Source organism: Pelodiscus sinensis, chromosome 4, assembly GCF_052426305.1.
Source record: "Pelodiscus sinensis isolate ZL-2025 chromosome 4, ASM5242630v1, whole genome shotgun sequence".
In the NCBI taxonomy this organism is placed as follows: Eukaryota; Metazoa; Chordata; order Testudines; family Trionychidae; genus Pelodiscus; species Pelodiscus sinensis.
In genome coordinates, this window is record NC_143055.1 from 85,768,212 (window position 1) to 85,783,185 (window position 14,974).

Consider the following 14,974-nt stretch of genomic DNA (forward strand, 5'->3'; position numbering starts at 1 on the left):
CCAAGTCAGCCGCTGCTGAAACTGACCAGCGCTGACTACAGGAAGCCCGAGGCAGAGTTGCTCTGCCCCAGGCTTCCTGGAATCAGCTGCTGATCAGTTTCAGCAGCAGCTGACTTGGGGTTCTTAAATTGAATCTGTATGTAAGTCAGAACTGGCAGTCAGTTTCAGCAGCGGCTGAATCGGGAAGCCAGTTCCGACTTACATACAGATTCAACTTAAGAACAAACCTACAGTCCCTATCTTGTACGTAACCCGGGGACTGCCTGTATTCAAACCTGGAGTATGAATTTCTGAAACTTGCATGTATGCACAGGCAAAATTCTGCATTCCTGTACAGAAGGACAGACCTCATTTTAGTTAATAGGCCATATTATCAGTAAAGTTGTACCTGCTTGTATAAGGTCTCTATTTGACTCTATGGGAGTTGGAGCCACATAGTTGAGAAAATTATTTGACCCTCTGCATTTTGCATACTTCTCATGCTAGCAAAGAGATGAGGTGAGAGGGAGGAATAGGGAGTAGGTGCGGTCCGGGGGAGGGGGGAAAGGAATTAGGTTTGGGGCATCCCAAGACTCCCTTCAGCCCTGCTCCCTCAGTTTCCTAAGGCAGCCAGGGCTTTAGCCTCTCCCCACCCCAGGGAAGAGTCATGTTCTGCTAGCCCTCCAGGTGTTCCGAGGCTGGAGAAGGCTGCAGGCCACCTCTACTGGGTGGAAGGGTGGAGAGGCAGGGCTGCAGGTTACCTGCACTCCTGGAGAGGTGGGGGAGTGGCCAGAGAAAACTGCAGGCTGGCTGTGCTAGGGAGCATGAGGAGCCTGTCCCTACTATGGGAGGGCTTGCCTCCCAGGGGGGCCATGGATGGGAGGGGGGAGTTGAGAGGGGCTTGTTTCCTTCATCCCTAGGTTCACTTATCACTCTTGCTGCAGGAGATCCATGCCCAGTTCCAGCTGTGCCTACATAGCAGGGAGAAAGGAGGGAGAGTGATTCTGTCTCTCCCAGCTTCAGTCACATTGCCTGGGGAAGGACAGAGGGAGAATGAAACTCTGCCAGCATTTACTTGGCTGTGGGCAGGGCCATCACTAGGGAGGTCTGGGGCTTGGAGCAACCCTCCCTACACCACCCTAAGCCCTCCCTCTGCTTCATATGACACAGCCTCTTCTTGCTTCTGTTCCTGCCCCTCTTTTACCTGTTGCCAGAAGCACCCCTTCTCCAAGAGATGTGATGGGAGGATTACCGCAAAACCTGGCATGCAGCAGGACACACCCACCCCACCACCACCCTGCACTGACTATGGTGTCAACAGATAGAAGAAGAGTGACCCATTAGCCTCTTCTGCTCTATTGCCATCTCCCAGTTCCACTGCAGTGGAAAGTGGAACAACCTGGCCCCAAGGCACTGCAATCTGCTCCCATGAGCACTGTGTTGCCCAGGGTAGTTCAGCGGGCTGGAGCTAAGTTACTCTGCTTACCACTGCCACGCTGAGGCAAAGTAACCTGACAAGGAAATGGGGGCAGAGCAGGCTGCTGCCTCACTTTGCTTCTTGTGGTTCCTGCCATCCTGGTGAGTACAGGCTGACCTGGCCCCTGCTCTTGCTATGCTCCAGGCTCCCACAGTTATCCCTGAAGCTATGCTGGGTCCCCACAAACTCATATCAATATGGGGGGATGGACCCATCATTAGGTTGGTTTGGGTGGCTGCCATTGAGCCCTCCCCCTGACCTCAAAAGTACTGGGCCCAGGGTGGCCTCCCTGAACTATCTTCTGGGTGGAATGGCTACAGCTGTGGAGGTGGGAACACCCTTTTCTTCTAGTACTGGCCTCTGCCCTAGTGAATTTTACTGGCGGTTGAGCTCAGTAATTCCAGGCTTCTAGATCGCTCAGGTGCACTTAGTAAGCCCGAGCAGCACCAGCCATTCATGCTGCAGTTGGGAGGGGGCTAGGAAAACAAATCCAATTCCCGTAGGCAGAATGTAGCTGTGAGAGGGTGTCTGGGCCAGTGTTTCTTAACCAGTGGTACAAGAATCCCTAAGGTACTCAAGAGAAGTCTGGGGGGGGGGGGGAGGTACATCAACACAACTGAAATTTGGAGAAAACTGAATTTGTTTTAAGTTTTACAGCATTTTATTATTTTTGTTTTACACCCAAAAATTACATCACCCACCCGGCTACAATTAAGTTGTTTAAACAAATTTGTTGCAATGGTAGAAAAAAATTGTGTGTGTCTGAAAACTAGATACTGGGGGTACTTTATTTAAAAAAAAAAAAAAAAAAAAAAGGTTGAGAAACACTGTTCTGGGCTACCAAAGACTTCATTCTTTTAGCTAGAAATGGAGCTAACCCTGCCCAGTGAGTACCACTTACACAATGCTTGTTGAGGAATGAGTGACTTGTGAGGAACTGGGTGCAGTCCATTCATAGGGCCTGGTTGCAGACTCTTTCACACCCCATGCACAGGATGCTTACTTTGGTCTAAGTGGTTTATTTTTATTTGTATCTGGGGGTGCTGGACAGGAGGAAAAATAATTTTATATGTTCCAGAATCTTTCCCCATGAACTGTAATGAGGCACAGGTATTCATAGATAAGATAGCAATAGTAGAGAATGGCAGAAGTGATCCACGGGCTGTGTTAGGAGGAAATGACTGGAAAAGCTAAATGCAAATCACTTAGCTGAATGATGCTTATGTGAAGTATAACAGTCCAAGCTATACCACTGAGTAGGGATTCTTGTATATGGCAATGCATTGGGGGGAGAGTAAATAAGAGTTAAGTCAATTAATTAAGAAGTGGGGGGAGGGGCATTCAGGTTGATCAGGAAAAGCTTTGGGAGCATGCAAAAGAGCAGGTGAAAGATTATTTCATTGATTGTCCTTTTTTTCAGGCCATCATCCAGAAATCAGTCAAACTTAACTGACCTCTAAGTTTATTAAGCTACTGCCTGAAATCAATGCTACCTCGAGCAGCTACTTAAAATGTTTGGCTTTAGCTATGTCTGGGAACATATTATGGGTTTAAAATTTGATGTGCAGTATCACCTTTGTATTTTTTTTAACTTGCTATGTCCCTGCCCCAGTTCTGAGGTTGCAGTGGCCCATAGTGTTTTGGTAGTGCTTCATTTTTTATGTGCAGCTTTCCCTGAAAATGTCTTGGTCTATGGTAGGAGTAGGATATTAAATTGAGGTTCTGGTACTCTGCTAGAGGGCTTATCCCTTCACTATCCCACTACATTGGTCCTTCTCACATGGATAAATAGCAATACACGAAGTCCAGGGATGAGAACTATTCACTGTTTATTGGGGTTAGCTTCCAGCAAAAACGAATCCAGTTCCTTTTCCCCTTGTTTTTTTCCCATTCCCTTCCTACTTGTCCCTAATATATAGTAATGTTTTCAGGTATACTTTAATCAATCATTCTACTGAAATTTAACTAACAGATCCTACCATTGTAACATGGTTATTTAAACAATTATATTCCACCACCTTAATTGGATTACACCCAACAAATTAATTATACAGGAGACAATCAAAGAACCAGACAGGTAAACAATAGAGATACGGGAAGCATAACAACAAAGCAATAAAGAAAAATGTATTTCATAAACCCAACTATTAAGTGGGTCCTTGCCAGTCAGAAAGCTATCAACCTAAGTTTCCTTTAAATCTTCTAGACTCTTCCCTTTGTCTAGAGGTAATAAATTGGATTGCCTTTCTACATCCAAAATTGCCTTACTTCAGCATAAGGATGCTAAGAAGTCGGTAATTGGCTAATTGTATAGTCAGGAAGGGAACAGTAATAGAGATGTAGCCGTGTTAGTCTGGTCTTGCTGAAACAAAAGACAGAACTATGCAGCACTTTAAAGACTAACAAGATGGTTCATTAGGTGATGAGTTTTCGTGGGCCAGACCTACTTCCTCAGATCAAATTGTGGAAGAAAATTGGCAGATTTGTGTCCATTGATTCTTTTACGAAGGGACTGTCCAGTTTGTTCGGCCAAACTGGACAGTCCCTACGTAAAAATCAATGGACACATCTGATATTAGGAATGGCAACATACAAAAACCTGTAGAGGAACACTTCAATCTTCCTGGACACACAATTGCAGATCTAAAGGTAGCCATCCTGCAGCAAAAAAAACTTCAGGACCAGACTTCAAAGAGAAACTGCTGAGCTACAGTTCATCTTCAAGTTTGACACAATCAACTCTGGATTAAACAAAGACTGTGAATGGCTTGCTAACTACAAAAGCAACTTCTGCTCTCTTGGAATTCACACCTCCAGATCAGCTGCTAGAAGTGGGCCTCATCCTCCTTGATTGGATCCACCTCCTCATCTCCAGCCTGATCCTGGCCTGCATATTTATACCTGCCTCTGGAAATTTCCACTACATCCGTGGTCCCCAACACGGTGCCTGCGGGCGCCATGGCGCCCGCGGGGGCATTTATATGCGCCCGCCAGGTGCTCGGGGCTGGCCTGGCACCGGGCGCAGGGCGGGGGGAGCGCCGGCCCCGGGCATGCAGCTATGGGGGGGGGCTGCCCCCGGGGCGCAAGTGTCCCCGCCCCCTGGCGCCCGGCGGGCGAACGGCCACGCCCCCTGGCACCCGACAACCTCGAAAGGTTGGGGACCACTGCACTACATGCATCTTACGAAGTGGGTCTTTGCCCATGAAAGCTTATGCTCCTACACTTCGGTTAGTCTATAAGGTGCCACAGGACTCCTCGCCGCTTTTGCAGATTCAGACTAATACGGCTGCCCCTCTGATGCTTTATTGTAGTGGTTCTCAAGAGGTCTTATGGGGTACTCGCCTTATCTGAATATTTACATAGTTTTACAACAGACTACATAAACACTAGTGAAGTCAGTGCAAACTAAATCTTTGAACAACTTGTTTATACTGGTATTTCCACTACGTGCATCTGACGAAGTGGGTGTTTTCTCACAAAAGCATATGCTCCAATAAATCTGTTAGTCTATAACGTGCCACAGGACTTCTTGTTGTTCATGCAGATTCTGACTAACCCTTCTGATACTTGTTTATACTGTTAAATATCATACACTGGAAAGTAAACTATTTAGTCTGATTATATACTTTTAATATTAGAATGTAAGCAGTTTTCAGTAATTATATATTTCCATTAAATTATATTTAAAAGATAATATTTAATGGAAATGTGCTAAATGCAGGACCATAGGTAAATGTCAAGTTTGTGACTTTAGAACATAAACAGAAGACCATAATAGTAAGGATGACTTTTTCTTGGGTTAATTGTAATAATTGATTTTACTGGATCACGTTCAGCTGAATGAACTTTTCACAGAAAGCTTGGAATGGTGTATGACGTAACTGTACAATACAGTGTACAGCAGAACAGCTATGATGTATCTAGATAACTTGGTAATTGTGTGGCTATGCTTACCTAGTATATATGCCTCCAGTGTTCCCTCTAAGTCTATGCTGTGCTACAGCACGGCTTCACAGGTGAATAATCAGTCCCACCCAGGCAGTGCACTCTGGAGCCCTGAGCCTAGGACTGAGTGGTGCTGATTAATCAGCTGTAACTTAGCTTAGAGGGAAAACTGCATGCTTCTACTGTCTGCTGGATGTGATTCACACCTGGTTAAGTGCATGATCATGTCCTCCTAAAGCTAACTATTATTCCAAAAGCTTCAGAGAGGTACTCCTCTGTAACTGGAAAAGCTTAAAACGAGGAATAGTCTTGCAGCACCTTAGAGAGAAACAAAACACGGACATGGTATCATGAGCTTTTGTGGGCACAACCCATTTCTTCCGATGAATGGAGTTATTAAAGGTCTAGTTTCTAAATAAATAGGAGTTGGGGGGAGAGAAAGAAAAAGGGGAAAGACAATTCGTGTCCATGCTACATGAAGCTGATAGAGAAGGTACTAATTGTTCCCAAGTACCCATTGTTTGGATTTTTTAATGTCATTACGATATGGGATGTAGGTGGCCATCTAGCCAATGTCTTTATTCATACCTCTGTTATAGGAATCAAACCTGTAAATGAAGTTAAGTTCTAAGGCTTCCCTATGGAGTTGGCTTTTGAAATTGGCCTGAAACAATAGGGTGACTTGGAGATCCATTAATGAGTGTCTGAGCAAGTTAAAATGTTCCAACAGGTTTCTGTGTGTTGCCTTTTCAGATACCTAATTTGTCCATTAATTCTTTGGCATACAGACTGTTTAATTCCAATAACAGAGGTATTAATAAAGACATTGGCTGTATGGCCCGCTACATTCTAATGACATTAAAAAAATCCAGACAATGGGCAGTTAACAATTAGTACCGTCTCTATCTGCTTAATGGAGCATGGACACTAATTGTCTATTCTCCCCCCTCCCCCCATTTATGTAGAGACTGGACCTTTAATAACACCGTTCAAATGAAGAAGTGGGTTGTGCCCATGAAAACTCATGATACTATCTCCATGTTTTGTTAGTCTTTAAGGTACTGCAAGACTATTGGTTGTTTAAGTTTTTACTATTACAAAAGTTCATGTCCCATCAACTCCATTTGTATGAGCATGTTGCCCTCCAGTGGCTGCCACCTAAAAAGATGTAAGACCTAATGTTTCTGTACATATGTATGTTTTTCTCCTGTTAGTTAAAATGATATAGTTTTTGAAATGCTGTACTTTGGAACCAGACAATACTCTTACATGCGTAAGCACCCTTTCAGTTCCCTCTACACCACCTGATTCACGGTTTCCCATGATAGTGGCAGAGGACGTTCTCTTCTGTCTCCATTCTGTTGTTCCTGCTATTCCCTGTGGTAGATCTGGCATTGCCACTGCCTTGCAGAGCGTATTCGTGTGAATTGTAAGCACTCCTTTAAAGTGTGGTAAGTCTTGTAAATTTTCTTTCTTTGTCTCTGTGAGGCTTGACAAAGCTATCACCTGTGAAGTAGGTGCATGAATTTCACCCTGAATCTTCTGCAACCTAATTTAATACAGCTTAGAGACTCACCTCTCTTTAGCCTCTATCTTCCTCTTCATCCCGCTTCCCCTCGTGTTGCAAAAAGTGAAAAACATTCTGAATTTTAAAGTAGAAGTTCAGAATATTTTAGATAAACTCCTGCTAAGGCATCATTACAAACAAATATTGGCTTCAGTGTTCAGGCTAGTAAACATATAAAACCCAAATGTGTATACACAGTGAAAGTTCTCTTTGGAGGTCAATGTTTTTCTGGAGTTTTTAAAAATATTTTGTTAGTCTATATAATGTAAATTTAAATAACTATACAGTGTAAGATGGAAAAAAAGCTTCACAAACTGGTGTGCAGAGGACCAGATGAGTGACACTCTAGCATAGTGTTTGCTAGAATGTCACAGCTGAACAGGTGCTAACCGGTCACAATAAGAATGGACCGTTAGTACTTAAGAGTTTAAAAAAAAAAATTCCTCCAACCATGTGTGCTGAATGCTCTGTTAAGCAGCCTATCGCAGAAGTGGAGAGTTTTCAAAATGTCAGGTTATATCCTATGCCAACGTTTCCCAAAATGTGGTCCGTGGCCCAGTACCGGTCCTTAGAAAAATTATTGCGCACTATCCTATTTGTGTGACGGCGTAGCAGCACCCTGTACTGCTGAGTGTAGTGGTACAGCTCTCTTGGGAGAGAGCCCGCTGCCACGGCATCTCTGTTGGACATGCTCCCAGGCGGTGGGGCTACATCTGGAGGGAGCAAGAACCCAGGGAGAAGGCCGTACACCGGCGCTGGACGCAGCCGGGGAACCGGCGCCAGCTGATAAAGCGACCGGGATTGGGGCCAGGGGAGGGTGAAACAACCCACTGGGTGCCGTGTGCACCGACACAGATGCTCGGCACCGGATACAGCCAGGGCGTTTGAGCCAGGAGTGGGGGTGGAACAACCCAAGTTGATGAATATGCAAATAAATGTTACCGTCCTCCAAAAACTTGTGATGGGTTTACTGGTCCCCAGTATCAAAAGATTGGGAACCACTGTCCTATGCCATTGCTATGCGTGAGTAGCTGGAAGGCGTTGTGGATGCAGGGTTATGCCTCTTACTTTCTTTCTGATTTCTCTGAGTGCATCTCCTCAAGTGTGAGGTTTCATACTTTTACCTCTCCTGAATTGGAATTCAACTGTTCTCCATTTAACTATGCGGTAAAGATTGCAATAATGAGGCCACCATACATTATTCTCAAGTTATTACAGCTCTACTTCCATCAGACAAGGTTTTTCCATTTTAAACCACCACACTCTCCATTAAATTAATTAAAGGTATCTGTGAATAGCCAGTAACAGAATATGGTGGTTATTTGCAGATAACCTTGAAAAGTATAAGCTTTACAGTTCACCTTTTAACTAAAAAGTTATTTTAGTGCATGGCCCTTCATTCATTCTGCTATGAAAAGAAAGATTCAGGAATGGGTTTAATGAGTTAAAATGTTGGTTTAGTTCTTAAATCCCTGAATTTCAGTGTTTTACAGCAGAACAATCCTTAATGCCAAATGTTTTCTAATTTTAATTTTCTATATCTTGAAGTTTTATAAAACAGGTATTACATGCTTTGCCATAAAATTGATTTTCACATTCACAAATCAGCAAAGTTGCATTTTGCAGTGGAAACTTTTATATAGTTTGGTCTAATTTAGAATATATGGGGGGTTTGTGGTAAAAGTCTTTGGCAATATATGGAAAATATGGTTTTGAACACGTGCACACTTGTTATTTGTTAATCTTAAATTAGGAGATTAGTTTTTTTTTTTTTTTGAAAATACACTTGGCTCTTATTCTAATGACTTGTTTTTAAACATTGAAAGATGTCTCATTTTTTTAAAACTTCGTGTTCGATATTGTACAGAAATGTCCATTTCACTGTAGAACCACTGGATTACTTCATAGCTTGTAGGTAGGGCTCAGAGGTTGCGCAGAGTATTTTGCAGCCACTTGAGCATTGAAGAGCCTGGCCTTGTATCAGCAGGACTTTATCCATTCAGATATTTGGCTATAATTCTGGCATATGGGAACACAGTTGGCCATGGATACTTCTGTAGACTATATAATATCAGAATCAGCCATTGACTGGGTGATTGATTAGTAGAGAAACACATCTTCATTCTCCATCTTTCCAAATTCTTCTATTGGAATAAGAACACAAACATGCACTATATTTTGAATGTGGGATCAGGATTATATCATATGTTCCTGTCCTACAGGGTGAATTCCATTGAATAACACAGCTCCTGTGTGGGGTTGTGTGTGTTTGTTTTTTAGAGGGGGGAGGAACAGGCTCTCCTCCTCTTTCATCAGAAAAGGATGAATTTTACAGCCCCATGACTGTGTGTACATAGCCCAGGAATAAATTTAATTAAATGCATGTTGTGATTGTCTTAATATTTGAGCTAAACTTGTAAACCGTGTACAGAACTTGGTTTTATAACAACTCCTTTGGCTAAATTATTTTTGCGGCAAACTCATGCAACTCTTTGGACTCTGATGTCCAGTTGTATTCCCTTATTAGTAAGAATTGAAAGATCAGATACAAACATATCAGTTATCCTATGCACTATCTTTCTGTGAGTGTAATGCTATTTTGTTGTCCTAAGCATCACATAAAATTTATGTTTCTTTTCTTCCTTCAGATTATACCAACAGGACAGTCTTTTGAGGCTAATCTGGAATTGTTGACATACATCCATTTACAGTTTGTTTATGAAATAGATGGAATTTAAAATTGAACACACATGGGACGGTTTACCAGTGAACCATGAACCAGTAACAATCAGGCTGAAGTCAGGCAATGAAGGATTGCTGATGGAAATAAGTGCCCCTTTCTTTAATGATCCTCCAGCACCACTTGGGGAGCCAGGAAAGCCTTTCAATGGACTGTGGGACTATGAGGGTAAGTGAAAATGTTCCACTCTAAACAAAAAAAATTGTGTAATACCTTCAGCAGTATATTTAATGCAGTAGCTTTCAAACTTTTTGGCCTGTGGTCCACTTGGCTTAATGCAAACCTTTCCATGGACCACCAGTTTCTAATGGAAACTTACCATTATTTACATAATTATGCTAGTGCTGCAGCTGGGGAGAACAGTTTAATTTAACCAGTAAGAAAGGAAATATTCATTTAAACAGATTAAGCTTTTTAACTCCATGTTAATTTATCAAACTTCATTTTAAACAAAGTAAAATGTTAATTTATGTCCAACACAAGTTTTCAATATTTTCCTTCTTTATGGCAAGGATAGGAAACCTTTTTTGGATCAGGGGCTGCTGACCCACAGAAAAATCAGTTGGGGACCACATAAGTGAAAAAACCCTCCAAAAACTTCCAGCCCTTACTAATGTGGCCTCCAACTGAGACACCTCACTCTTCTGGCACTCCAGCCCCACGTGGTGAGGGGAAGGGACACGAAGGACTGAGGTACAGGGTTTCCCAAGGGCTGGATTTAGTCTTCTGGGGGTAGCAAATTTTGACCACTCACCCAGGTTCTGCCTGGCCAGGGGTAGGGGACAAGAGCAATGGAAGATGCAGTATGTGGCCAGGAGGAAGGATGCAGGAGTGGGTTGGGGTTGGGGTGTCTGCCCAGAGGGGAGGGTGCTGGCAGTGTGGAGTCTTGGTGGGGGACGGTGGTGCAAGAACAGTGAAAAAATTCTGTATACCCCACACCCAAGTATACCGGGGGCTGTGGGGTTTGTAAAAATGAATATAACCTATAGGTTATATTAGCTAAATTATGGTACAGGCAGTCCCCGGGTTACATACAAGATAGGGACTGTAGGTTTGTTCTTAAGTTGAATCTGTATGTAAGTCGGAACTGGCGTCAGCCGCTGCTGAAACTGATCAGTTTCAACCGCGGCTGAATCTGGATGCCAGTTCTGACTTACATACAGATTCAACTTAAGAAACCCAGGCGCCCCCAAGTCAGCTGCTGCTGAAACTGATCAGCGGCTGATTCCAGGAAGCCTGGGGCAGAGCAACTCTGCCTCGGGCTTCCTGTAGTCAGCCGCTGGTCAGTTTCAGCAGCGGCTGACTTGGGGGCGCCTGGGGCAGAGCAGCTGGGGTGCTGCTGGGTTGCTTCAGTAGCGGCTCCTCAGTGCTACTGGAGCAACCCAGCAGCACCCCATTTGCTCTGCCCCAGGCGTCCTGATTCAGCCGCTGCTGAAACTGACCAGCAGCGGCTGAATCAGGACGCCCGGGGCAGAGCAGTTGGGGTGCTGCCGGGTTGGTCCGGTGCGGCGCTGCGGGACCAACCCGGCAGCCCCCAGCTGCTCTACCCCAGGGGTAGGCAAGAAAAACCTGGTCTGCTGGGGGGGGGGCACTAGCTGCACCCTCCCCTCCCCCCAGCAGACCAGGGGGACAGGAGCAAAGCCTTGGAGCACGCCTGCAGCGGGACAGCCTGAGCACGCCCGGGCTGTCCCGCTGCAGGCGTGCTCCAAGGCTTTGCTCCTGTGCCCCTGGTCTGCTGGGGGGGTCCAGCAAAGCCGCTGGACCCCCCCAGCAGACCAGGGACACCAGAGCAAAGCTGCCGCCTGGGCGGCTTTGCTCGTTTGCCCGGGAGCAAAGCCACCCAGGCGGCAGCTTTGCTCGGGTGTCCCTGGTCTGCTGGGGGGGTCCAGCGGCTTTGATGGACCCCCCCAGCAGACCAGGGGGACAGGAGCAAAGCCGCCCATATGGTGGGAGAAAAGCCCCGTTCATAAGTGCGGATCCGACATAAGTCGGATCCGCATAAGTCGGGGACTGCCTGTAATTGAAACCGCATGAATGAGGCAAAAAGAGTGTAATAAACTAAAGATATTTTCCAACAGTGGCGTTAACTCAGCTGTTACTATTTAAAGTGTAGAAATTCCATTTTAGTTAAAATATTTGCTTTTGTTATTAGAGTTTTGAGGGCAGGAGTGAAGCATAGAGAAACATGTAGAAGGACAGGGTCAGTTTTCTAATGACAAGTAATAGTAAGGAGATAAGTTTTATGTTTTATCAAAAAAATGAGTAAAGCTCTATGTGGACACAAATATTTACTAGTATTCATGGTTGTGAATATTCGCAGATAGAAGTCTGTATATTTTGATCTGCAGTGGTTTATTCTGAGGAGATGCTGTGATCAATGGAGAGGAAAATGGGACTATCACTCCCAGAAGCCGGCAGCTCTTAGGCTACGTCTACACTGGCATGATTTTCTGAAAATGTTTTTAACGGAAAAGTTTTCCGTTAAAAGCATTTTCAGAAAAGCACGTCTAGATTGGCAGGATGCTTTTCCGCAAAAGCACTTTTTGCGGAAAAGCGTCCGTGGCCAATCTAGACGTGCTTTTGTGCAAAAAAGCCCCGATCGCCATTTTCGCGACCAAGGCTTTTTTGCGGAAAACAGTACTGTGCTGTCTACACTGGCCCTTTTGCGCAAAAGTCTGGAAAAAGACTTTTGCCCGAACGGGAGCAGCATAGTATTTCTGCAAAAGCACTGACAATCTTACATGAGATCGTCAGTGCTTTTGCGGAAATTCAAGCGTCCAGTGTAGACAGCTGGCAAGTTTTTCCGCAAAATCAGATGATTTTGCGGAAAAACTTGCCAGTCTAGACACAGCCTTAGGGTATATCTAGACTACATGGCTCCATTGACGGAGCCATGTAGATTAGGTTTCTACACATAGGAAAATGAAGTGGCGATTTAAATAATCACCGTTTCATTTACATCAGAATGGCTGCCGTGCTGTGCTGATCAGCTGTTTGGTGGCACAGCGCAGTAGTCTGGATGCCCCGTTATACCTCATGGAACAAGGTTTACCAGGGCAGTCAACAAGGGCTTCCCTTGTCAACCACAGAGCTTCCAGCTGATCGGCACAGCGTGGCAGCCATTTTAATGTAAATGAGGCGGTGATTATTTAAATCGCAGCTTCACTTTCCTATGTCTAGAAACCTAATCTACATGGCTCCATCGATGGAGCCATGTAGTCTAGACATACCCTTATTGCCCATGCAACTGAACTGCCCTCGGCCCCACCCTCAGCCACATCTCCTGTCTGGAGTTGTTTGGCCCTACTGGCAGTGGGGCTGAGGACAATACAGTCTCATGGCCAGGAGGAGATGCTATTGCAGGGCTTTGGTTCCTGGGAGTAGTGGCACCATGTTCATCTGCTTTTCCTATAGATTCTCCTGGGAACAGAACCTGGTGGATCAGTGGATACTGATTTCTATCTGCATCTGCAGACAGAAATTTATTACATTCAGGGCTCTAAAGATGGAGGCCTATGTTTAGAAAAGTACAGATAGAGTGGCATTTATGTTAATCCTAATGAATGATAATTGTACTCCTCCTTGAAGAAATAGACAATTCAGTTTAAACCAGCGATAGTTTAAACTATAAATCAATAACTGGCACATTTTGATTGGCAGCTATTCAATTTTTTCCAATTGGGAATCTATTTTTGAGGTATTAAATTTGCAAGACCACTGCCAAAGTTGACCACAAACACAGTATATAGCACAGGAAAATCATATTGGTTCATGTGACCTTCAGTGCAAAATTATGACAATTGCAAAACTTTGTTTCTACAGCAACCTTGGTGTTTCTGTTAGGGATGTAAAATCCTGTTGAGTTAACCAGTTAAATATTATGATTAACCGGTTAACCTATTAAGCAGGTTAGGGTGGGGGGGTGTTCAAGCCAAGCTGGGCTGGAGCAACCTTCCCTGCCCCCAGCAGGAACATGGTAAGAAAGGTTCCATTATACTATTTGTGCTGACACAGCAATACATGAACTCAAGATTCATATTTAACATTCTTTGTTTCATTGAAAATGATATGGCATTCAAGCCACAAGATTCTCCCTTATCATACACTTTCCCATCAGCTACTCCTAAAGGAGGGCTACAAAGACAGGTGGCTTCCAAATATGCTTGCTGCCTTAGAATGCTACTCTTTCCAGAACACCCATTATTCTCAGAAAAAGCCAATGGCATTTATAGCCCAAACATTTTATTCCTTGGCTGTTTGTATCCTCCTCTGAGGACTCCTGTTTCATCTGATCTTAGTGACAGGTTTCTATGTGTAGCTTGTTTGTGTGCAGGCACCTGTAAATCTGTTTTTTCTTTCTTCCTTTTCTTCCCCTTCCCTCCCCTGCCGCCCTGTCTTTCATGTTCAAGGCAGTAGCTTGGAAATTCATAGCTCCAGGTTTCTGCACTTAAGTGCTTTACCTTTGATGTCCACTGTGAGTGCAATTGATTACAATCACAAAGTCTTAGCCAATTTCACTCACAGCAGGCATCACAAGTGAAATGCTTTTGAGCTGTTGCTACTTTTGTCCCATTGACAGCTAACATCAATTAACAAGAACTATCTTTTTGCTGTCGACTCCAGCTTGAGAACCACTGGTCAGATACAACAAAGCAAAATCAAAACAGCCTTTTTATTGCTACTTCTTTATAAAACTCCTTGTAGTTGCAGTTAGGGGGGAAAAAAGCATTGCCATTTTAAAAGATTGTGACACGTTGCTTAGAAACTGCTGATGCTGGGGTTGTTTGGATCCTTAACTCAAAAGTTTTGTTTTCCTTCATTTAAATCCATTATTTTGGGGTGGGATTAGGCATGAGGAGTTGAGTATTCAGGCTGCCGTAGGAGAGAGGACTACCTCAGCCCTCTCTCACCACAGCAGCGTGAGGCTAGGTGAGAAGCACCTCTCCATGGCCACTGCAGTGGGCACAGCCAGGGAAGGAGTATATTTTCCCTCACCCCCAGCTCATGGATAGATGGACACACAGGTAAACATTCAGGCACAGACAAATGCTCTGGAATGTCAAGTAGATAGCCGTCCCTTTTTCTACCTCTGTGCCTTGTTGGTCCATTGTGATTATAGCTGTCCCGGTGCCCATCTTTGGTTCCTTGCTGTCTTCCTGTGGTCATTCTGCAATATAACTGCCTCTTGCCAGACCCTTCCTTTTCCATTTTATGGTGCATCACATTATCCTAGAAAACTGAACCTTTAACTTGCTTTAACTTACAA

The 14,974-nt window shown here is 44.3% G+C and overlaps 1 protein-coding gene across 3 annotated transcripts in view; it reads left to right on the forward strand.

Annotated features, from left to right (window-relative positions):
• LOC102461173 (UPF0462 protein C4orf33-like) overlaps nt 1-14,974 on the forward strand; it is a 32,084-nt gene that overhangs the window by 7,194 nt on the left and 9,916 nt on the right. For all 3 annotated transcript variants that reach the window (XM_075929972.2, XM_089777981.1, XM_089777982.1), the window contains exon 2: nt 9,617-9,876. In XM_075929972.2, coding sequence (XP_075786087.2) covers nt 9,696-9,876 — 181 coding nt within the window. In that variant the 5' untranslated portion in view covers nt 9,617-9,695. The remainder of the gene's footprint in view (nt 1-9,616; nt 9,877-14,974) is intronic.